The sequence below is a fragment of the Anabrus simplex genome, chromosome 1 (genome assembly GCF_040414725.1).
Source record: "Anabrus simplex isolate iqAnaSimp1 chromosome 1, ASM4041472v1, whole genome shotgun sequence".
In the NCBI taxonomy this organism is placed as follows: domain Eukaryota; kingdom Metazoa; phylum Arthropoda; class Insecta; order Orthoptera; family Tettigoniidae; genus Anabrus; species Anabrus simplex.
In genome coordinates, this window is record NC_090265.1 from 707,962,687 (window position 1) to 707,987,235 (window position 24,549).

General features: G+C 39.0%; 1 protein-coding gene across 1 annotated transcript in view; it reads left to right on the forward strand.

Moving 5' to 3' along the window:
* Positions 1–24,549, forward strand: part of LOC136872291 (FAST kinase domain-containing protein 5, mitochondrial) — a 40,219-nt gene that overhangs the window by 10,119 nt on the left and 5,551 nt on the right. Inside the window, exons 3-4 of the mRNA XM_067146114.2 lie at positions 5,543–5,690; positions 12,089–12,315. Coding sequence (XP_067002215.2) covers positions 5,543–5,690; positions 12,089–12,315 — 375 coding nt within the window. The remainder of the gene's footprint in view (positions 1–5,542; positions 5,691–12,088; positions 12,316–24,549) is intronic.

The following is a 24,549-nucleotide window of genomic DNA, read 5'->3' on the forward strand; positions in this document are numbered from 1 at the left end:
CTTTTTCAAAAAGGAATATTCTTAAGATTTAAGCAACGAATATGGTGGTCATGCAGCGCTGGTCTTTGCCATATGCAGGCGGTCTTATAAGGCTTCAAATTTCTTCTACCAGAATAGCTTAATTTGAAAGAAAATTCTACAAGTTTATGCTTTTAAATGTTCTGATATGGATTTAGTATCAATCCTTTTCCAAGGCCAGAATTTCAATCAACACACTGAAACTACCAGATTCCAACAATGCTTGCAATGTTTTTCAAGTAAGGTCGTTCATATTTAACTTTGCAGAAAGACTGTTTGCAAGAAGTGTTAAACCACCTCAATAAATATGTGTATATTTGTTATCCAATGTTTTCTGAACAGTTCAAAAGGAACTTCCATGTTAAATACGGACAGCAACAATGGACATTGATTCCGTATGAGACGTTATAGCAGGCTTGTTATATTTCAAGTTATATTTCATTTTTTAATATTGAAGACAACACAAGTTTTTGCAAGAAGTGAGGTCAATTTGTGTAAATAATGTATATATATCTATATCTTTTGCATTTCTCGAATAATCCTTAAAAAGGCATTGGGTTCTTCCATTTTTTTCAGTTTCTGAATTTTGAGTTTTGTAATCTACCATGTGATTTTATGGCTGATGAAGTCTCAAATAGAGATGAAACATGTCCATAAATATATTTAATATGTTTTTTAATTGTATTGTATTGTATTGTATTGTATTGTATTGATTGGGTGGACCAACACCTAACATTGTTTCTTAGAGATGTAAAAACCAATGTAGTTGGTCCATTATTGGACATTATAAATTTTCCAGCTAACTCATTCCTCATTGCCAAGGTTTCGCCCCAGTGTGCTAAGTTGGGCTCATCAGTTGGTAAATAGCACACCTACCAAGACACATGGCTAGTACATACCAAAAATTAGGTAATGAGACAGAGTGTTTCATAGTGCATTGGCACTGCCAGTGGCTCCAAGTAGCCTACGCAGTGACCTCCACGTTATGCACTATCCATGCGTCTTGGTAATTGTGCTATTTACTAACATCAGTTTTTGGTAATGAGACAGAGTCTCTTATAGTGCATTAGCACTGCCAGTGGCTCCAAGTAGCCTATGCAGTGATCTCCACGTTATGCGCTAGCCATGCGTCTTGGAAGTTGTGCTATTTACTAACATCAATTTTTGGTAATGAGACAAAAGTTTCTCATAGTGCATTGGCACTGCTAGTGGCTCCAACTAGCCTACGCGGTGACCTCCACGGTATGCACTAGCCATGCATCTTAGTAAGTGTGCTATTTACCAACATCAAATTTTGGTAACGAGACAAAGTCTCTCATTGACGTCAGAAAAGTTGGATGGCGCAGCCATGCGGTAGAATGTTGAAGCTGCAACATAGTGATTGGTGAAGCTTATTTACATGGCGAAGCATTGACGTCGTGATGGAAACAGAAAGAAAATTGTCAAATTTGAGGAGGCACTGCTCTGCATACGGTTGCAAACCGTATAAAACGGATGCGAAATCTCTTCACTACTTTCCTGTACAAAAAGTTCAGAGAAAAAGATGAGTTTCCGAGCTGTCAATTGGAAAACGCGTTACGCGATACATGACAGTGTGCAGTCTGCATTATCGTGAAGACGACTTCCTCCCACAGCGTAGGTACCGGTACTGTTTATTGTACTCATTGATAGTTATTGACCCTAATTTGTATTCACAAAGATTTAGCTACATCAAAAATACTGATAAACTTGTAGCCTAATACTTCTGTGACGCACATAGAATGTAATCCGCTCTTTATAAACTTCTTCATATGTGTAACAGCAAACAGTAAATTAACTATCTACACGTGAATAATATCTTTAATTGGTAGTAATTAAGCACTGCATTTAAATTGCTTATAAAATACTTCTATCAATGAAAGAAAATATGTAGTATTTTGCCATTATAAATTAGCCTTTCTTGCTGTTTGTTTACGTCATACCGACACAGACAGGTCTTATGGCGACGATGGGACAGGAAAGGTCTAGGAATGGGAAGGAAGCGGCCGTGGCCTTAATTAAGGTACAGTCCCAGCATTTGCCTGGTGTGAAAATGTGAAACCACGGAAAACCATCTTCAGGGCTGCCAACAGTGGGGTTCGAACCCACTATCTCCCGGATGCGATCTCACAGCTGCACGCTCCTAACCGCACGGCCAACTCGCCCGGTCATCATAAATTAGAAGCCATAACCTAATTATTTGGTAGAATTGGACAAACCAAGTATTCTTCAACGCCAAACAGCTGTGACTGTAGAGGTTATAGTACTCTAAAAATTATAATTTTCAAACTTTGCTCTGCATAGTCTGTAGGTAGTTATAATTTTTATATTTATTATGGTCGGTTCTAAGTTCTAACTTTTGTGCTGATGGTAAAAATGGAAGAACATTAAGAGTATGTGGACTGTTCCAATACAAGCCTGTATAAAGCCTAGGATTTATTTGCTTTACAACATTTACTTAGTAGAATTATTATTTCATTTCTTCCCCAAGATTATAGTTTACAAAACGGGTAACTCCCCCGTCACCTGGCTAAGGCTTTGGCATGGACCAAATCAACAAGAAATTACTCCATAACCTCTAATAGTGGAAAATTACAGTAGCTTAACTGTTAAGGTGAATTAGCGTAACAACGGTAACATTTCTCTGAAAACCCGCTTTACATGTACAGTTGCACTTCACATTTTCATCCCCTTTGTTCAAGACAACATTAACTTTGTGGGGTTTTGAATCGATGTGGGATGATTGTAAATATAACGCTACAACACCAGCTTCATCTTCTTTTTCAAATTTTTTACCTACACATATCAAGTAATTACGCTTGAATATTTCTTCCCCTTCCAATAATGGACGCGTGAAATTCCGACAACTCTCAACAGTTGCGCATACGACATCAAAGACATTTTGAACACTTAATAAATCCTACAGACGCACACCCGATCACTGTCGTGTTTACTTCCCGTCACTATCTCGCCGCCATATTGAAAACAGCTGACCGTAAGCTCCTCCCCCATTTCGGACGTCAATAGTGCAGCCAGTGGCTCCAAGTAGCCTACTTAGTGGCCTCAACAGTATGCACTAGCCATGCGTCTTGGTAAGTGTGCTATTTACCAACATCAATTTTTGGTAACTAGACAAAGTCTCTCATAGTGCATTGGCACTGCCAGTGCTCCAACTAGCCTACGCGGTGACATCCACAGTATGCACTAGCCATGCATCTTGGTAAGTGTGCTATTTATCAACATCAATTTTTGGTAATGAGACAAAGTCTCTCGTAGTGCATTGGCACTGCCAGTGGCTCCAACTAGCCTACGTGGTGACCTCCACGGTATGCACTAACCATGTGTCTTGTAGGTGCGCTATTTACCAACTGAGGAGCCCAGCTTAGCACACTGGGGCAAAACGCTGGCAACCAAGAACGAGTTAGCTGGAAAATTTATAATGTCCAATAACAGACCAACTATATTGGTATTATAAATTTACTCTTTTGGAACAAATATTTCAGGTTCCCTATGGGAATCAACATCTATATCAGAAACGTAAAGGTTGAGTTTACCAACTTAACTACGGTAATAATAGTTCTTGGAGATTTTGATTCAGAGCTATTCAATAAAACTTCCAGCAAAGAAACAATTACATTACAATTAAATAGAAGTGTGGCGTTATTATACAATAAAAAAGACATTTAGTATTTTACTGCACACTAGATAGAACTGCACAGACACATTGACTTGGTGAAATTACCAGACTGACGAATGTGCGCAGCAAGCAGGTGAATCATACCTCATTGTCCATGAATGTGGCAAAAATACACCCCTGCTTCCCTTCCTTACAGCACATGCTAGAAGTGCGATTACTATCTGATGGCACAAACCTGCACGAAGCCCCGAGTTTGGAGGGGAAAGCAGGGGAAGAATGATAGTGGAGGGGTAACTACTGCTGAGCTATTTGGAGTGAAATAAAGCCTTGTCACCCTGACGTAATCACCAGGAGACGTGAACACTTCGAAGTGTATGTTCCTCCCCTCTCATTCACTGCGGCACATGGACTCACCTGGATACGAAACTCATTTAGTAACTACAGTAAGGTCAAAGGATTTTTCCCACCGTCCAATGCTTATTTTATTTTTATAGCTAGTTTTTATGCATATACAAACATGCATCAGCTAAACATTACAAGAACACGTTTCATTCCATTTTGGAACATTTTTAGCTTGAAAAACTTATATTAAGTACAATATTTTTTTTTTTCTATTTTCTTTACGTTGCGCCGACACAGATATGTCTTATGGCGACGATGGGATAGGAAAGGCTTAGGAATTGGAAGGAAGCGGCCATGGCCTTAATTAAGGTACAGCCCCGGCATTTGCCTGGTGTGAAAATGGGAAACCTCGGAAAACCATCTTCAGGGCTGCCGACAGTGGGGCTCGTACCCACTATCTCCCGATTACTGGATACTGGCCGCACTTAAGCAACTGCAACTATCGAGCTCGGTAGTACAAATATTGGCACATATAAAATAATGAGAACACTAAAGGTGGTAATGAAGTAAAAATGCTCTTCTGTAGAGAATTATAACACTGAACACCTCGTGGCTTGTGTCAATAAAATAGGTTTGCTATGGCATTAGTCTTTAAGGGGGAAGAGGTTCTTTCTTCTAAATATAAAGGTGTGATTGATATGATGCTGGCCCTGCAGTGTAGGGGTAGCGTGCCTCTCTCTTACCCGGAGGCCCCAGGTTTGATTCCCGGCCAGGATAGGGATTTTTACCTGGATCTGAGGGCTGGTTCGAGGTCTGCTCAGCCTACGTGATTACAACTGAGCTGCTAACTGACTGTGAGATAGTGGCCCCGGTCTAATGAGCCAAGAATAACGGCCGAGAGGATTCTTCGTGCTGACCACATGACACCTCATAATCTGCTGGCCTTCAGGCTAAGCAGCGGTCGCTTCGTAGGCTATGGCCCTTCGGGGCTGTTGCCCCATGGGGGGTTGGATGAAATTACACTGTGTAAATTCCATTAACTTGTAATATATCCTGAGACTTGAATTTTAAACTATAACAACTGGGAGAATCTCCTTAAGATCAGAACCTTAGTTGATTATAATTCCTGGTTAAAAATATAGAGATGTCGGTGGGAGTCTCCCGGCCAGCCCCGTTATATTCCTTCTTCCCTTATGCCATCAGCTGACTGACAGTCCCAGCTGAGAGCTGGTCCGTCATTCATGTCTACTGGTGGGAATCTTTGCTTTTTGTGAAGACCTTGCTCCACTTCTGCAGGAGTGAACCACGACTATTCTAATACATCTTAGTAAGTTGTTTTCCTAAAGTTTGTTTTGCTTCACCCAGCATAAACCCAGGAGAATATCATGTCTATATATTTGAATTTTAAAAATATTATTCGTGAGCCATAAAAGATGATATGATTATTATTTTAAGATGCCTAACAGCTAGGTCATGGGCTCTGGTAAACAAAACTTCTCATCAATTTTTTATTTATCTTTCCTGCAGAGGTACAATGCTCCTCTTCCAAAAGAGAAGAAGAACATGACTGCGACCATGAGGATGTTCATGGAGGTGATGGAGTTGGTTAGCAACATGCTGGGAGGAGAGAAGTATTGCTATGTAGGCCACATTCTCCCCCACTTCGAGCGTTCAGGTCAGTGCATTGGAAGTAGGTCTTGTTAAAAATTATAAGAAAATGTTTTGGCAACTTCTGAAACCAGTAAACTGAATACAGTGAATCTCGATGCGATACTGCCCAAACAGGAGGGGGAAAAAATTGTTCTAGAGGGAGTTATCGTTATGAAAGGGCATTTAGGATAACATGTCCTCATGTCAATTGGTGAACACAATGACATTTGAAAATTGAATTACATTTACTACCTATCTCATCATTAAGTCGAAGAGCGGGGCTAGGAGCTCCATCCGCATTTCAAACTTAGCGCCAGGGTGGGCGATACGGCTCCAGATGCACGACCGTCTTTATTTTTTTCTTATCTTCATTATTAGACGCGAGCCTTGAAACTTTTCTCACATGCTTTGGTAGGTGCTGCCATCTCTACAAATTTTAACTATGCAGTAAGAACAGTATTATGACAGGAATATTCCTTGCTATTTGGTTCGTATTTGTTCAATGCAAAAACCGCTTAACCCTAGAACTGCAGACCGTCTTTCAGGAAGATGGTGCACTGTTTCATTAAGTGCGATTGTCTTTCTGACAGACGGTGTCGTTCTTCTGCCATAGATTTATAACTGGACACCAGATTGCACTAACATATATACCAGCTAAATACTGATACTTACATCTTCATTTTTGAAAGTCTTTGAAGAACAAGCAATGGTATGGAGAAGTTTATTTAGCTGTAGAAGTGAAAGTACTTTCATATGTTCTTAGAATCAAGATGGCAGCGCACTTTGTTGACAAATCTAAAATCGAGCGCTTCATTTTCGAAGATCTTAGTGCTTGTACTTATGGTGACAGCGATTATTGTGTTAATTCTGACGAGGAAATTATTCCTGAAAGTAGCGAAAGTGACAGCAAAGTACAAGGTGCCTCGGAAGTAATGGAAAATTCCGATAACCGGAATGATGTTCAAGTCGGTGCAGGTTATACAGTGTTATTATTGGCAGTATGTGAATATTTGAGGAAACCGGTGAAGGGATAAGTGTGAACTGTTGATATTTGTGTAGATTGTTATAAATACTTTGATCACAAACTCACAAAAAAAGGAAAATGCCCTAAGAAAACAAGCTGTAGGTTGGAAGTTTGTGAAAAGAACTCAAAATCAGTTTCGAGAAAAAAATTGCGTTTTACTTAGCTTTTGAAATGAAAAGTGAAGAATTGTCGAGGAAAATGTAAGAACATGCCCATGTGTTTCAGAATATTATGTTTCAGCTATAAATGATCTATCAGAAATTCTTTTCTTATAGCAAATAATTTCAACAATTCCCTTTGTTCAAAAAAATTATAATTGTGTTTTTTGATAGTTTAGAAATCGTGACAATTTTTAAAATTATTTCCAACATCTTCATGTAGTGAGTCTTTCAGCTTTCTATTGATGTATAATATTGATTTATTGGGATTAATATGAGTTTACAGACATGATTTTATTTTCAAAGTGTATATTGAGGAAAATAACTGCAGCATATGACAGATAAACCTGCAGCAGTTCCAGGGTTAAACGCTGCATCACATTCAGCTCATACATTCGTCAGTAGTTGCATGGCTTGTTCCTTCGCTGTACTAATGTTGCGAGAAATAGAAGCTTCGATGTGTTTCTTTTGTGTTTTTTAAATTTTTATTTTGTTTTATATTGTATTACAGTATGTTTAAAAGAGCGAGAGATATTCCAAGTAACTGTACTATTGGTGATATGCTTGAACATAGCGAAGATGATAGCTGTAGTGACTTCAGTTCAAAAAGTGACAGTGAATCTCCATTAAGAGTAAATACTCAAGGGACTAGCTTTTCTAGTAGAATTCCAATATGGTGAATCAATACAGAGTTTAAGTGAAAGCAGTGAAACTGAAACTGCGAATGATGGTAATCCTGCTGCTGTACAGGGTGAATGGGATGTGTGAGGTTGTAGGTGAGGAAGATTTCTGACAAATTACAGTGCTGGAATTCAGGGTGAACTTTTAGATAAGAAAGAGCCAGAAGAAACTTTTGAAATGGAATTTAAAAAATTTTCCAAAAAAGTGGAGGGGGCTACCTCCTAGTCGCCTCCCCCTCTATTATCACTGCAACTGCATGTGGATATATAATTAAAAATCTCCAACTGAAATTAGTGACTCAGCATTTCCAGAATAAGAGAAGAAAGTAGATATTCGGAGATTACATTTTTCTCTGGACATTATCTTACTCTTCAATAGTGTAATAATATTTTTATAGTGCTGGATTCACAAGATCTTCAAGCTTTCCAGAAACCAAGCTGGATTTGTGAAGAATTGTGACACAACTGAGCAATCCAAACTGCACGGCTCTTGGTTAAGAAACATCATGAGAAGAACAAGGTGATCCATTTCGCCTTTGAGGACTTTGATAAGGTCTTTGATTGCGTATCACATTTACCTTAATATGTGAGAGCATGGCATACCAGAATACCTTGTCAACTGAGTGCAGTTGCTTTATGTAGCCATAAGGAGCTACGTTCAGGCCACCACAGGAGCATCCAGTGAATTTCCCATCACCGGTGGTCTACACCAAGGTTCAGCGCTGTCGCTGCTCCTGTTCATTCTAGTGATGGACACTGTAACAGCAGACCTGCACCATCCTTTATCATGGACGCTTCTCTACACTGACAATGTCATGTTGGCCTCTAGAGATCCAGGCTGATCTGCCAGAGCAGACCCAAGAAACATGCAATCGGTTGGCGCAGTATGGCCTGCACCTTAACAAAAGGAAGAAGAAGAAGACTGAATCTATGAAATAAGATCCACAAGCAATCAGAACCATTCATGTAGACTATGAGGACCTGCCACGAGTGACAAGATTAAAATATCTTCACTCCGCAATTGCTGACGGTAGCCAGCTTGTTGAAGAAATCAGTGCAAGGATAACAGCAGCATGGATGAAAATGCGAACAACAGCTGGCATCACCTGCGACCGGAGGATGAAAGATATTCTCAAATCAAAAGTCTATCATACTGTCATCCGACCTGTTGCACTGTATGGTTGCGAATTTTGGCCGACTATGACTGAGGTGGACACCTGGTGTCACTGAACTGGATCTCATCTCCAACAAAACCATCAGGCAAGGATTTGGCATTGCACTGATTCAAGACAAAATGCACGAGAGCCATCTATGATGATTTAGATATGTACTGAGGACAGGGGCCGGTACTGTTGCAAAGACAGGTTACACATGTGAAATCATCAGTAGGAGACCAAAAAGATGACCTAAACAGTGGTGGGCCGATACTCTTCACAGAGATCTGGAGGGCATCAGTCTCCACCCTGGTGTGGCTCAGGTAAATACTAACCGGAGACAACAAATCCCTTTAGCAAACCCTGACACCAGGAGGGACAAACGCTGAAGAGAAAGAAGAGCAGTGGTAGTAACTTAAGCAACAGTCACAACTGCAGACTTTCTGACTCCCATTCACCACGTTTACCAGCTAGAACCGATGAGCCGTTACATGTAGAACAGTCCAACTAATCGCCCTGTATTACCCCTATAATTTTGCTGATTTTATAATAGTTTAGGTAGTATATTCACTTGCTTGCTAGCAAAACTAGATATAACCTATAATGGTCTAGAAATAAGATTTTTAATAGTGAAAAAAAAAAAAAAGGTACCAAAATTGGTAGAGTGGTTCCCGAGATTGCTCCTCACATACAAACAAACTCAGCATCTCTCTTTATAATATTAGTATGGATTTCAAATTCAAATATTACAGAATAATTATGATTTTTTGGGGGGGGGGGCACTTTAATCAGTCATATACATTAAAGTCTAATAGTATTAAATAGAGACAGCTTTTCAGCTTCTTCTTCTGCTCCTAAAACTTCTTCATCCTGTTGGACCTGGCTGCCCTTTGGTTGTCAGTAATGGTGTACTTCCTTTGTTCAAATGTTATGAGTGTGAATCGCAAGTGTTTATTCCTTAGAATTCTCTTCTCTGCTTTCAGTTTGGAGCATTGATAAGTTTAATTCTTCTAAATCATTTATGATCTATGTGAATCAAGTGTTTTTTGTTTTTCCAAATGTAACTAAATATCTGCTTCACTAGTTGGGTTTCTGGCAGTCTGAATATATGACCAAAAAAAAGCAAGTCTCCTTTTCCGCATTGTATCTATTATTGATTCACTTTCACTATATACCACTACATTAGGTAATAATCTCCATTGGCCATCAACTTGGTGTTTCTTACTGATGATTGTCCTGATGATTCTTCTATCTACTTTCTGCAATTTATCGGTTGTTGATTTAGTGTTCAACTTGAAGAGTGTTTCACTGGCATAAGTTGCTTCGGGTTTTACAACTGTATTGTAATGTCGAAATTTAACATTCATGGAGAGAGATTTTTTTTTATATAAGTCGGCCAGGTGATTCGCTATGCTGTTTTCAGTTTAGATGTTCTGCTGTCGATCGATGTTTTCTCTTTTGTGTTCCAGGTTATAATTTCTCCAAGATGTTTGAACTTATTCACAATCTTAATTTGTTTGCCATTGTCGAGGTGAATGGCTGGTGTTTCATTTCTGAAGGTCGGCATCATTTCAGTCCTTTCAAACAAGATTTGCAGTCCGATTTTTGCAGCAATTTTCTCAAGTTCTTCAATTAGAAATTTAGCTTCTTCCACACTACTTGCTAGTAATGCAAGGTCTCTGCGAATGCTAGGAAATTTTTAATATTTCTGCCTATCTTGATATTTGAATGACATTTCTTTACCCATTCTCGCATGACTTTCTGCTGGGCACAGTTAAATAATAATGATAAGAGTCCATCTCCCTGTCGAAGTCCAGTGTGGATTTCAAATGGCTTAGACAGTTGACCTCTAAAGTTGACTTTTGACTTAGTACATATTCTTAAGAATGATTCCAGTAAGATCGATGAGTTTTTGGTGTAAACCAAATTCCTTAAGGACTTTCAGTAGTGACTCATGATGAATACTGTCATAAGCTTTTTCAAAATCAACAAAAGTGATTAATCTTTTGTTCCGAACTCTATGGCGTTTCATGATCCACTTAAGACTGATGATTTGATCAGGACAGCTTTGCCCTGGTCGAAATCCTCCCTGATATTCTCCCAGTTCCTGGTCAAGTTGTTCCTGAATTCTTGCAATTTTAGATAAAATCTTATAAGTAACATCAAGCAGTGATATACCCCAATAATTACTGGGATAGGCTGGGAAACTAGGGACTGATTGAGCTGAAATTTGGTGAGAATATAGCTTGAAATCCTGAGTCACGCAAGGGATAGTTTTCATTTTGATAAATTTCACCATCAAGAAGTTAATATAAAGAACCACCTAATCGATACTTTATTTTTTGCCTTAGGCAAAATTGAATATATATTAACACTTACAGAAATGTTTCATCTTAGTTTTCTCTTTATACAGCTGAAGATGACCACTAAGTGGTCGAAACATGTTCTGTAAGTGTTAATATATATTCAGTTTTGCCTGAGGCAAGAAATAAAGTATCGATTAGGTGGTTCTTTATATTAACTTCTTGATTATACTCATCGATACGGTCATGAAATGGACGACTTGTAACTTTCACCATTTCAGACTTGTTTATTTTGTTTCTTTTTACAAGGGGTAGATCCCAAATTTGGGCAATTTTTGTCCTACATCAACTAAAATAACACGTTAACAGTTGGCCCTATCAAAAAATGAAGTGCACGTTTTGCCTTGAAATTAATTTTTCTACAAGAAATGCCATATGCATTTTTTTAATAACTCTTACAGTTTCCAAGACAGCAATATAAGTTTCAAAGGTCCTTCAAAATCAGATTGTCCCCTACTTAATCAAGTATTCCATAGCAATACTTCAGCATCATTAATGTATTATACATAGCGCTTAAAAAGCCTGTGTTTTGAGGTAATCTTGTGCCATTTAGCATACCTAAAATGTTTGGTTAGGTAATTAAATAAATACAAATTTAAAGCCCTTTTTGTTTTTTGCTCACCGGGCGAGTTAGCCGTGCGCGTAGAGGCGCGCGGCTGAGAGCTTGCATCCGGGAGATAGTAGGTTCGAATCCCACTATCGGCAGCCCTGAAGATGGTTTTCCGTGGTTTCCCATTTTCACACCAGGCAAATGCTGGGGCTGTACCTTAATTAAGGCCACAGCCGCTTCTTTCCAACTCCTAGGCCTTTCCCATCCCATCGTCGCCATAAGACCTATCTGTGTCGGTGCGACGTAAAGCCCATAGCAAAAAAAAAAAAATAAAAAAAAATAAATTGTTTTTGCTCTGAAATTCTCAGTGAAATTCTCAATTACCAAATCCTAAATCACATCTAGACATTCTGTCTCTAGTGGGAGTGTTCAGTAAGAATTGTACATTAAGGAAAGCCAGGAAAAATAAATTCATTTTGTTTTTGCCTTTTCAGATATTGCCTTCTTTGTGTCGCGTGGGAGGGCTGTGGAGATCCCTATGTCGCTTCGCGAGAGTGAGCTGTCTGCTGTGAAATATGCCCCTTCACTTCCAGAGACTGGCTCTTGGTGTTGCATAGTGGTGGGAGGATGGAACTCGTATATTTCAAATACCAGGAAGATGCTTGGCACCACTGAATGCAAGATTCACCAGCTGAAAACTATTGGATATTCCCCTATATATGTAAGTATTGATTCTTCTGTAGAGCCGGCCCCGTGGTGTAGGGGTAGCATGCCTGCCTCTCAACCGGAGGCCCCGGGTTTGATTCCCGGTCAGGTCAGGGATGTTTACCTGGACCTGAGGGCTGGTTTGAGGTCCACTCAGCCTACATGATTAGAATTGAGGAGCTATCTGACGGTAAGATAGCGGTCCCGGTCTAGAAAGCCAAGAATAATGGCCGAGAGGATTCGTCGTGCTGACCGCACGACACCTAGTAATCTGCAGGCCTTCGGACTGAGCAGCGGTCACTTGGTAGGCCAAGGCCCTTCAAGGGCTGTAGTGCGGGATTTGGGTTTGATTCTTCTGTAGTAGACCTAGTATTTCATCTCCTGAAGATCTAATTCACACATAGTTAGTTGTAGGTTATTTTATCTTTGTGTTGCCTGTAAGTGAGGACCAAGAGTAAATACAGTAAAACCTCATTAAGACATTTCTGCAGGAGGCAAGGAAAGAGAAAACATACTATTGAATATACAAATAAAAACAATTGAATAGGGTTATGGGAACACTTGATTTTTTCAACATGAGTGCATTTTATGTCTTGTATGTGTGGGTACAGTGAAAGCTATACAGTATAACCCTGATTTTGCATGACCTTAATTTAATGTAAACCCGCATTTAACGGAAGAAATTTTCAGTCCCGAAAATTATTCCATAAGAGCAATGCTATTTTGTATTCGATTTAACTTAATTCACAATAGGGCCAAACCTGCATTTAGCGTTAAGAAAATGTTAAAAATCTCAAATATTTACTTCTATTCGTTTTGGTTATGGGACATTAAGAACCTAAGAATGATACAAGGCAGAAGAGGAAATTAAGAGCTTGGGCACTTAGGGCTAAAGTGAGATGTCGGACTCAGATGCACATCTGACCGCGGCCGCTGTACCAGAAGAGAACCCCCCCCCCCCCCGTTTTAATGACAATGTTATTATAACCTTCGAAAATTCCTATGTTCATCTGTGCAATATCCTTTGGTTACAATGAGAACCCTTTTACTGATTCATCCATTATTACGGGCAAATTCAGGTGCATTAATTTGTTTTACAAGATATTAGAATCATTCTGTATTGACGGTTTTCACTTTACAAAGGAGAAAAATTAAATTTATCCTCCTAATTCAATACAAAACATGATTCTATCATTAGATGGAGCAATAAAATTCAAACATGTTTTGACTCGTTTGAGCCATCTTCAGTGAAATAAGGGCAGAGAGGGTTAAAGTAGTCTACATAATACAAGCTAAAAATGTGCTAAAAACTTAATACAGGAACAAATGAAAAGCAAAGGAGACATGACAGAAATAAAAACAATAACAATATTTACTCACCAGAAGGAGTAGTAAATAAATCGTTGAGACAAATTCAGTTTGAGTCCAATTCAGATTGAGTCCAAAAAGTGTGCTAGCCTAAAAAGAAAAGACAACAAATGATACAGACGGAAACGAACAATAAGTGCTTGTAGTGAGGTTGCGGATCTCTTAGTCTAAACATTTTTTAGTTTGATAACAATTCAAAAAACAGGACAGAAACACTGTGTTGAAAATTCAGGCTGACATTCTGCTTTTGTAGAAACACCATCACCACGAGTGGCTAAGAGGGGAGCGAAAAAACTTGAGAAACCAAGTTTGAGAGGAGACAATGTGCCAGGTGAAGAAATAGAAAACAAATATGTCAGCCTCGTGTTGGTAGATTTACAGGCATGTAAAATATTGTATATTGTTATTGTTTTTATTTCTGTCATGTCTCCTTTGCTTTTCATTTGTTCCTGTATTATGTTTTTAGCACACTTTTAGCTTGTATTATGCAGATTACTTTAATCCCCCCCACCCTTATTTCACTGAAGATGGCTCAAATGAGTCAATACATGTTTGAATTTTATTGCTTCATCTAATGATGGAATTAATTATGTTTTGTATTGAATTAGGAGGATACACTTAATTTTTTCCTTTCTAAAGCATTAATTTGTATCCATTATCAATATTCATGCACTGTATCAAATACAGTATATGACTCTAATCCAGCGTTTATATTGAATGTGATCGATCATCTTCTGTATCGATTCCTCGCTACGCGCGAGCAAGTCGATCTTGAGCGAGTCTAAGGTCTCCTCTTAACTGTGAGTCTCCAACTCGTGTAAACAGACATCGGGATAATACGTTTTCGCAATAAGTGAAATGCCAGAAGTTGTTACCTCCTTTGAAATAAAAGCTGAAGTAAATGATTGCTTAATTTTAATTCTATGTACTGCACCCGCTCAATGCCTGACCAACCAGCATTCATCTCACATGTGTTACAGTTCAAATCTAACCCAAATAATAAACACCAAAAAAAAAAATTAATATGAAGATCCGGAATCTCCAAGTAAATATATGGGTACCATCTAATTAGTACTACAGGGTTGAACGGGGCACTCAAATTATTACCTTTTTAAGGCTCATCATAAAAACAAACAAAAATACATTTAAACAGATCAAGGGGAAAAATTGGAGGCTTCGTCCTAGGAAAGATGATGGATATTTTAAACGGTCACCAAGAGTTTACTTTTCTACAAGAACAAGAACTTGGAACTGTTCCTTGCAAATGCTTAACCTTTTGCTGTTCCCCCTTTAAAGGCGGATGCCCAGCCGTAATTACCGTGTTTTCTGAAAGAGTCCTTCAAATCCAAATAGGCACAGCACCATAAATATCACCTTTAAAATAAAATAACTAGAAGTCATATGAATAAAGATATAAATGTAATTCCTTTTGCATTTCATTCCTAAATGATTTGTGCATATAAATGTGTACTCACCCTAATTTTGAATATCCACATTTCGCTCCTGATAGTATTCCAAAAAGCACCCCGTCCTGCACAGTGGTAGATTGCACTGCTTACATTTGAATGTTGTTTGTTTGCCTCTCCCAAAAGCTGCTCTATTTTTAATTTGTAAACACAAAGCACACACTTTGGCACGACCAGGTGTCTTCACAAGAGAATGAAATAATTTAAGGGATGGACAGCCGATGGGTAAACTTCTTTTCTTGCCTGTACGTTTGCGAGACGTAAAGTTCCTGATGAACTGTTGCACCAAGTTGTGCCGGAAGTTCAGCTGTCTGTTTCCATGCGCTGTGAGAGCTGGTTAGTTACTCATATTTTAAAGAATGAAACCGTTCACAATGCACATATTGATCACAAAATGAAACATAAATTTCCACCATTTTTTAGACGATCACCCAACCACATAGTATTCTCTTTTCTGATCACTGATGTCCATGCCACACATATGTTTTGTGTAATTTATGACGGCAAAAGGACACGCAATTTCTATTTCTTCATTGCCTTTACCGGTTTTTCGTTACAATGTACCATCATTCACAGAATCTGGATTTGTTGACAGCACAAGAACCTTTCGACACAACTCCGCGATTAGACGATATGATATGAATTTGAACAAGAATAATCTCTAACTAAAGACGATGTTTATAAAGCAGGTCTGCTTGGGAAATATACACAGGGAACGCTGTCAACAATGTCCTGACAGCTTGCTGAGTCAAGGGAATACAGTATGGTTTCATAGGACACTTCAGTATTTCTGTCAACACACTTCTAATGAATGTGAGTAGGACAAGTGCTTTGGAGCGTTAAGAATGACAGGCAGGTGACAATATTCAAGAACTCTGGAGCGTTAGGGACGGCAGAGAGTTGAGGAGCATTTTATTTGAATTATCTTTTGGAACACACACACAAATTTGTTGACCCTTATTTTGCCTATTATTTGGCAAATCATTCTTGAAAATTTACATAATAAATTTGAAACTGTAGACCACCCATCCACTTGGGTGATTGAACCATTGATTGCCGAGGGTTGAAACATGACCCTCGTGACAACACCACGACCAATTCTGGTCGAGACCGTTTACCTGTTGGCAAGGTGGGCGCAATCACATGAATTATGTCATTGCCTCCACCTTTATTGAAATGAGACCAACCCGGGATTGTACAATATCGTCCCTGGGTTCCTAACCCTAGATATGCTATCGTTAACGGAAAGAACCGACAAAGGGACTCTAACCTAAACCTCCAGATGTAGGGATTTGCCATCACATTTAACATCACAAACTTAGCTTATTATTTACAACAACTTGACATTATTACGTCATTTCGGCAGCTGACTTCCCTAGTCTCCGTCAACATCATCATCCGAAATAATTCATTTAAAAAAATAATTTCATTATTATTATCATCATCAGTGGAGATCATCATCGTAACACTTAATCATCATCAATTTAATATTTTAATTTCATTTTCACCATTATTATTCTGCTCAGAAATAATATAGTAAATTCTTCTTCTTGTGCTTCTTCAAATTATTATTATTATTATTATTATTATTATTATTATTATTATTATTATTATTATTATTATTATTATTATAAATTAATTTCACATCTTACACAGCAGTTAACTATTATTATTTTTAATGCATAACCCTTTACGGTCCCTGTCTTGTTTGGCACTAAGCAATCAGTTAAGACATTATTTACTTGGAATATTATTATTATTATTATTATTATTATTATTATTATTATTATTATTATTATTATTAATTTGAAATTTTAATTTCCAATCTTTAGAATTTAGTCACATATGTTAAATCCCATATGAACAACCAAGATCCTATTTCACATCGGTCGGGACATAATAATGGTATTCGAACCGCAACCTTACTTCATTTCGTACTGTCATTAATTTATGGGGACACCATGTCCTCCCAAGACAAATCTCAAATCCCATGACACCCCGCGGCTGGGAATCTCCATCCAGTCCCTGCGAGTGCTAAATTATTCTTTCCTTCTCATTTGAAGTCCATTTATTCCACTGGAACTCCTCAAAACATTTTATTTATATATTATTCTTTGGTGTGTGTACTCTTCTGCCACTCATAACACCGGAATCAGCATATAACACCGGCATAGGCCTCGGGATTCATATATTTTATCATCAACATCAGTACAACTCAATTTTATCTAATGCCGGAATTTTGTCCCACTCAACTTCCTAAATCAAAAATGGACTTAACCCACTCTGAGCCTTCAACATAGCGTGACCGTCATATATGAGGGTAATCCCAAAAATAAGGTCTCCTATTTTTTTATAAATACAGAACTCTGCTCGTGTGGCTGTTGGTGAAGAGTGTTTCCCGTGCTCGCATATAAAAATGCGCATGCCGCACTGAGGCACTCTGTCTTGGCTTGGCAGCTGTTGAGAATGGAGTTCCCGTTTGATGTTGCTGCCAAGTGTGAAGTGCGTGCAGTTATTCGGTTTTTGAACGCAAAAGGTACTGAACCGATTGAAATCCATCACCAATTGACGGAAGTGTATGGTGATATAGATGTTGATTTCTATAGGGAACCTGAAATATTTGTCCTGAATGAGTAAATTTATAATACCAATATAAATGGTCCGTTTTTGGACATTATAAATTTTTCAGCTAACTCATTCCTGGTTGCCAGTGTTTCGCCCCCTGTGTGCTAAGTTGGGCTCATCAGTTGGTACATAGAACACCCACCAAGACACATGGCTAGTGCATACCATGGAGGCCACTGTGTAGGCTACTTAGAGCCTCCGGCAGTGCCATTGCAGTATGAGAGACTTTGTCTCATTGCCGTGGATTTCAGGTTCCCTATGGGAATCAACATCGATATCATCTGATGGCCAAGCAGGCATCAATTTTTGGTAATGAGACAAAGTCTCTCATAGTGCATTGGCACTGCCGGTGGCTCCAAGTAGCCTACACAGTGGCCTTCACGGTATGCACTAGCCATGCGTCTTAGTGGGTGTGCTATCTACCAACTGATGAACCCAACTTAGCACACGGGGGCGAAATGCTGGCAACCAGGAATAAGTTAGCTGGAAAATTTATAATGTCCAATAACGGACCATTTATATTGGTATTAGTGTATGATGAGTCGTGCATGGATGTCAAAAATGTTCGTAAATGGTTTAGAGAGTTTGCAGCTGGTCGGACTGAAATTCACGACGAACATAGGAGCGGGAGACCGTTAATTTCCGTCAAGACAGTCGTGAAGTTTGAGCAAATCGTGTGTAAAGATCGGCAGATCACCCTGGATGATCTCTGCACTTTGGTTTCTGAGGTTTCCCGAAACACCACTCACAGAATTTTAACGGAAATGTTGAAATATCGGAAGGTGTGCAGAAGATGGGTGCCACCGACGACGAAATGAAAGATGAGGTTCACAACTTTCTGAATAGCATAGTGGCGAACTGGTATGACATGAGCATAGAAAAACTGTCACAGCATCTACAAAAATGCATTGACCGAAATGGTGATTATGTAGAAAAATAGCTAAATGTTCAAGCTGTAAAATGATGTAAACCATTGTAAAAATAAACAGGTCTGTGTATTTAAAAAAAATAGGAGATCTTATTTTTGGGATTACCAAGTGCCTCTAACGCTTCTAAACAAATGATTATGATTATTATGGTGTCGAAAAATGTTAAATCAACAATTAATATAAAAATCAAATTTACTGCTCGAATTAAAGGCTTCCACGTGCCACATGTTATCTCCACATTTAACTTGCAGTCATTCTATAAATTCAGGCCTGTGCCTTATTCACAAAGTATTATTAAACACTCATTTAGACATAATCCATCCATTTATCACTCCGACACTTCTAGCGATTATTATACTTGCTGTCTACTGGCGAAACTTCACGGCACACATGGTCGTTGATATTTACACACCAAACAATCGGACTTCAATCCAGTCCCACAATATTGAAATTCACTGACAAGCCTGTACCTCTGGATAATCTTACAACATGCCTTAACATCTATAAAATTTATGAGAAACTGACCTAAGTCAGACAAACATCTCTGGAGCAATTCTAATATGAATCTCAATTTATCTTTAAGTGAAACATGCTCCTTTACAATCAGTCATGAACACTTCAAGCACTTGAACAAAACAAAATCAACCCTAATTTACTCTACTAAAATAATCAAGAATATTATGAGTGCTTGATATAATTATTTACATATTAATTTGTCCCTTTGTCTATCTATCTGAATTATACGAGCCGTGAAGCTTGACGTTCAATTTACATATTAAAGGATATGATCTTCTTCCTGCTGGGCTGAGTGGCTCAGACGGTTAAGGCGCTGGCCTTCTAACCCCAACTTGGCAGGTTCGATCCTGGCTCAGTCCGGTGGTATTTGAAGGTGCTCAAATACGACAGCCTCGTGTCGGTAGATTTACTGGCACGTAAAAGAACTCCTGCGGGACTAAATTCCGGCACCTCGGCGTCTCCGAAGACCGTAAAAGTAGTTAGTGGAACGTAAAACAAATAACATTATTATTATTATTATGATCTTCTTCCGTTAATGTTTAGCATATCTACGTAATATAATAGGTATTTGTACTCATCTTAGCCTGTAGTCTGTTAGACCGGACGAAAAACCTCATGGCCTTCCGCGGTTTAGCACTGCATTCTGTTAGCTGTCATGTCAGCTTGAAGAAGTATTCCAATGCACTTTGGAACTTTACACAAATTATGTATTAAAATTTTAACATATGACAATTTTACACTCAAAACTTATTTAAATGAAATAATACACTTCTGGCCTGATGTCTGACCCACCTAATTTACACATACATATCTTCGTTCCTTCGCGAGAATTATGAACTGGTGATATTAACGCAATCACCTTGACAGTCCGTCGCACACTCGGTTTCCGAACTCGGCACTCCCGTAATATTGGCGTCCTTGTCTACTAATGTCCGCAAGAGCAACCAGGTCTTGTTCCAGATTTGCAAGTCTTCGCAAAAATTTATGAATTGCTAAAAATTTGCTGGAAGGCAATTACTGCTAGTGACTCTAAACTTTATGGAGTTGATTGGTTACACTACCCTAAAGACATAGTAACAGCTCGAACAAATGTTACAGAGTGTATTGGTTACACGCACTGACATCGTAGTCGCTCAACCAAAATTTTACGAGTGTGTACATGTACTGACATAGCGTCGACTCTAATAACTTTCACAGAGTGTTTACACGTACTGACGTAGTGACGGTTCTAATAACTTTCATAGAGTGTGTCTTATCAGTTGCCCGAACTGGTATTTATGTGAGTTTCATCCCCCCTCCGAGTTCACGAGAGGTCACGTTAGAGTGAGCAGCTCCAGTTTCCCTATTTTACTATATGCAGACCTCCTGGTGGCTTGAACTCGGGGTCAACTAATGTGATTATATGATTCTTGCCTCTATGTCAAATCTCAACTCATTTCAATCCCTGGTAATTATAGTAATTAAGATTTTTGCTCCTGTATATTTGACGGGCACATTCGCACCATTTTCCATGTTCCTTGCCTTCAACCAATCAGCGCATAGCGTCACTAATTTCTAAGAATTATGACAGTAAATCTTCATTAATTAATAACTTTTAATATTGGGTCATGTTTCTAAAATATTCCTGATTACGAATCTGTATTCAGTTTTCCTTTATAAATTTAATCCACGAAGTTACTCTTTATATTGCTTCCCATAATCTGATGTTGGCTTGACTGCTTCTCCCTGGCAAATTTTACTATTGATCCATGGCTAAGTGGGAGTTTGACATCTCATGGTATTCCTTTAAGTAACAACTGCAAGCTTCGACATTGGCTTGGCGTAGAATTTCCCATGGCGTCATTTCTTCCAAGAATCTTGCGCACCGCATTTTCCTTGTTCTTAGTATCGCCTGGCCCTCAGGCTTTGGATTTTCCGTTGACTCGGAAATAATCATCCCGGTCTCTTTCCAACTTGGCAATGGTTCTTGGAATACTAATTTTTCTGGCCATTGTGTTTCATAATCTCTAGTGGGGACAGAAGTCTGTGTAGGTTTCACAATACATTCCAAACTGGTCGGTAGGCCTACAATATATAATGTTTGATATTCTGGCACAGTGAATACGAAATATATTCCTTTAATAAATAATTCTAACTGAATGACGCAGCTGACACTCCACCAGGCTACAGTACTGAAATAAAATAAGAATGTGATACTTCTCCTTCTCAAGATACAGCATTGTGCATAACTAATTTCAGAGGGCTGAGTGGCTCAGACGGTTGAGGCGCTGGCCTTCTGACCCCAACTTGGCAGGTTCGATTCTGGCTCGGTCCGGGAATATTTGAAGGTGCTCAAATATGTCAGCCTCGTGTCGGTAGATTTACTGGCAGGTAAAAGATCTCCTGCAGGACAAAATTCCGGCACCTCGGCGTCTCTGAAAACCGTAAAAGTAGTTAGCGGGACGTAAAATAAGTAGCATTATTATTAGAGGTTAGGTTATGTACTTTCGCGTCTGGAGTATGTGTGTTCAGTCTATTGGAATTAGAAAATACGTGCTAATGAGTACGCCGCTGCTTGGAAAACTTCTGCGAAAATGTTTAAACAAACCAATTGCTGTTTCATACTGATTTTAATGTGTTCTTGTGCAAGTTTGGTAGGAAATTGTACAAGTATTGGAAGGTGGGAATCTCCTTGTAACATAACCTTAGTTGTGTTGAGGCAATAGGGACAAAATATGAGATTTATAAGCTGAGATTCAGACTGGCGACTGCTAGTTCGAACACGTGCACGCTCCTTGCGTGTGCCTCCCGTACTGCTGCTTAACCTTTCAAGTGGCACATTTCTTTTGAGTAGCTACTAACACAGTGGCACATTTTCCATAATATACTGGGAAGTAACATGTAATGAGATACTCTTTTGTAGTATAGTATTTTTATCAAGTTCAAAAAGTACAGAATATGTATCAAGCTGTCAGAAATGATCATAGTATGAAGGGCAAGGCGTCTGGCTCACTGAGGAAAGCAATGGGAACTTGAGGTGAGATACTTTATTGGTCAGGTATTTTTATCAGGTTTAGAAAAAACAAAGTCTCACTATCAAGCTATTAAAATGATTACAGTGCCAAGGGCTCAGTGAGGAAAGCAACACGAAACAACTTTCGATCCATATGGTTCATTTTTTAGAGAGTCATCAAACTAGGTGTCTTTCCTATATACACCAAGAAATTCCACACGTAGCCACACAGTTCAAATGATTTGATACCGAATCTTGAGTGCTTAGACGGTATGACACAATAAACGTCCCTTCCACAACATCTACAGACTCATCTACAGACACATCACTTTCACGTGTGTACACTCTTCGGAATCTGCTATTCAAGTGGTCCAGAATAGGTTTCAATGGACCGCATGTGGCTTCATCGTAGGCTTCGTTATCAACAAAGTGTAAGAATTTGAGAAGGAGATGAAATTTTCTTTTAGAGAACAGCTCCAAAATTATTGGAGTCTCCAATATCTGCCTACGAGAAAAGTACCTCTTGTTGTCAGGTAACTGATGAATGCCTTGCAAGAGAAAGAATGCAAGTAGTCATAATTTCATCTTTATTCGTATTAGTCCACTGATACACTCTCGAATATAGTTTCAAGGTCAGTGTGCTTTCTAAAAACTGTTGAGCATACCAGTTGGTTTCCCTACTTATTAGTTCCGCTAATTTGGGAGCGATAAACAATTGAAAATATTCTTACGGATGATTTACGTCTTCAATTTATACATTTAGTCCCGGTTGCACCGTAAATGTAAATCTCAGCCGTTCAGATCCTACCTTCGTCCATACACCGAGCTGAATATCACCGCTAGTGCTACCGTCACATTCACCATTGCACACGTTATCTCCTGACATTTCAACATTAATCTCTTTATCAGATGACACATCACTCTCCGAATTGTCACTGTGTAATAAATCAAACAGTTCTTCTTCTCGCAGACGTTTCTGAGCTCCGCTTGCACCTGCTTCATTGCACTATCTACCATTCTCATCAGCCTGGCAGCCGGTACTGGCTGGCTGCCAGCTGAGTGCGGAACGAAACCATTTCACCCGGTCACGTGGTTTTAGCAGAGTGCTGCTGTAGGCAAAGCTCGAAACTAACATACACGCAGAAAAGGAAAGCGATCTCGGATCCTACGACGGAATAAGTCATCATACCCATCGCCCAAAGACATTTACAATGTGATGACGGAATATTCCGTCATGACCACTTAGGAAGCCATGCGGCTATGACGATTTATTCCGTCATTACCGCTTGAAAGGTTAAGTCTCAGAGAGTAAAAAACGCTGCTGGACGGTCTGGGTTTATATGAGAGACTCTGTATATAGAAATTTTAACTTCATCTAATGTAATAATAATAATGTTATTGGCTTTACGTCCCACTAACTACTCTTTTACGGTTTTCGGAGACGCTGAGGTGCCAGAATTTAGTCCCTCAGGAGTTCTTTTATGTGCCACTAATCTACTGACACAAGACTGATGTATTTAAGCATCTTCAAATACCACCGGACTGAACCAGGATCGAGTCTGCCAAGTTGGGGTCAGAAGGCCAGCGCCTCAACCGTCTGAGCCACCCAGCCCGGCAAAAACAAATGTAAAAACAAACGTGTATTTACATAAAAACACCTAGCACTAATGATAACTGATCATTTGGTACCTTGTTCCATTGTTGCATCTCTAATTTGATTTAAAAATTCATGTTTGCGAAGTCTTCTGTGACTGTTGTATGAAACTGAAAAAGTGAAAAAACAGGAGTATATGAATAATGTTATCATGAAGCAGATCCCAGTTCCTCTGCATCTATTTTTTTCCTAACCCCCTTGAGCTCATTTCTGTTTCCCACTTTCAACACTCATTGAGGGTCCGTGTGGACAAATCTTCAATCGTGATGGGGAATCGTAGGATAAGAAGAAAGCCATATAAACACAGGAAAAGTGAAGGGACAAAAAATGCATGTTTTAGTGTTTGTCTCCTCTTTGTGTGCTCTCAATTCCCACACTGACCTGTTTAGGTGTTCCCTTTCATATTCCATTCTTTCTGTATATTGTATGATTTTTCACTTGCTCGTTCCTTTCCATTACTTGTTTGTCCTTTATTCCTTGTCTTTTACCATATACAGTCAGTTTTTATCATCGGTTGGCCGGCAGGCACGCCCGCCTTATCAGCCTCCTGTTGGCTCATCACTCCCCGCTCCACAGCATAGCAACAGGGGCAGCACTTCGCTCACTTTATCGTGCATGACATGAAATAATGAATAAAATTAAGAAAATTAGTAATTAAGAATTAATAAAATAAGGTTGTATCTCATGACAGGAGATGTTG